Genomic DNA, 891 nt, shown 5'->3' on the forward strand with positions numbered 1-891 from the left:
CTTTAGTTGTGCAATACCAACGAGTGATTCGCGAAACATTCTTTCGCTAAGTAATTACTAAATTCTTCTTTGGCAGCAGGAAGCTCGCCCCTCAGCGCACCGCAACCCCGGGCAGCGACAGGTGCAGGAGTGGAGGTGGGGGTAGGGGGGGGTGTAGGGGTGGCACCAGGCCGCGGAGGCAACGGGGGCGGCGCGGGGGCGGCGCGAGGCAGGGCCTGCCGGTGGGGCGTCCGGTTCCGGCCGCCGTACCGCGCGAGCTCCCGCGGCCCGGCCCGCGCCCGCCAGTGCGCCCGCAGCCATGGCCGGGGACGCCTGCCTGATGGCCACCGAGCCGCGCGTCGCCGCCGCCCCCGCGGCCCTGGAGCGGACGCCGACGTCGACCCGGCACTGAGAAAAGAGGACGTTCGAGTCCTGCCCGGCATGCTGTCAGGCCGCTCCGGACACGCGCTATGCACCGGCTCCTCGGCCTCGTCGTCCTCGGCCTGCTCCTGCTGCACCCGGCGCGCGCGCTACCGGACGCGCTGCCCCCCGCCCAGTACGACTGGCCCGAGAGCAGAGGTAAGCGGAGCGGAGCAGCGGGGACCAAAACAACGGCGTCCTTGACTGGCTGCACCGCGCCGCCGCGCCCCACATTCAACTCGTCCGCCTGCCGCGCTCGGAGGGGAGGGGGAGGGGCGTGGTGGGGGATTTCCCGCGCATTTGCTGGGTGGCGCCTCCGCGGTTTCCCCCCTGCGGTTGGTTACCCCCCTAACAGTCGGTACCCCCCGCGGGGGTCGCCCCCTTGCGCTCCGCAGCGTGACCCGGACGCATTAGCCCGAGATTGGTGCGCCAGGCCTAGGCAGAAGCCCCGGTCCCAGCCCCCGGCCTTACCCCCGACCCGCTGAGGCCTCC

At 71.8% G+C, this 891-nt stretch overlaps 1 protein-coding gene across 2 annotated transcripts in view; it reads left to right on the top strand.

The window, feature by feature from the left end:
- Positions 1-299: 299 nt before the first annotated feature.
- Positions 300-891, top strand: part of LOC113202805 (uncharacterized) — a 39,126-nt gene continuing 38,534 nt past the window's right edge. For both annotated transcript variants that reach the window (XM_052264453.1, XM_052264454.1), the window contains exon 1: positions 300-558. In XM_052264453.1, coding sequence (XP_052120413.1) covers positions 450-558 — 109 coding nt within the window. In that variant the 5' untranslated portion in view covers positions 300-449. The remainder of the gene's footprint in view (positions 559-891) is intronic.

This window comes from Frankliniella occidentalis, unplaced genomic scaffold (genome assembly GCF_000697945.3).
Source record: "Frankliniella occidentalis isolate FOCC.00 unplaced genomic scaffold, Focc_3.1 Scaffold19, whole genome shotgun sequence".
Taxonomy (NCBI): Eukaryota; Metazoa; Arthropoda; class Insecta; order Thysanoptera; family Thripidae; genus Frankliniella; species Frankliniella occidentalis.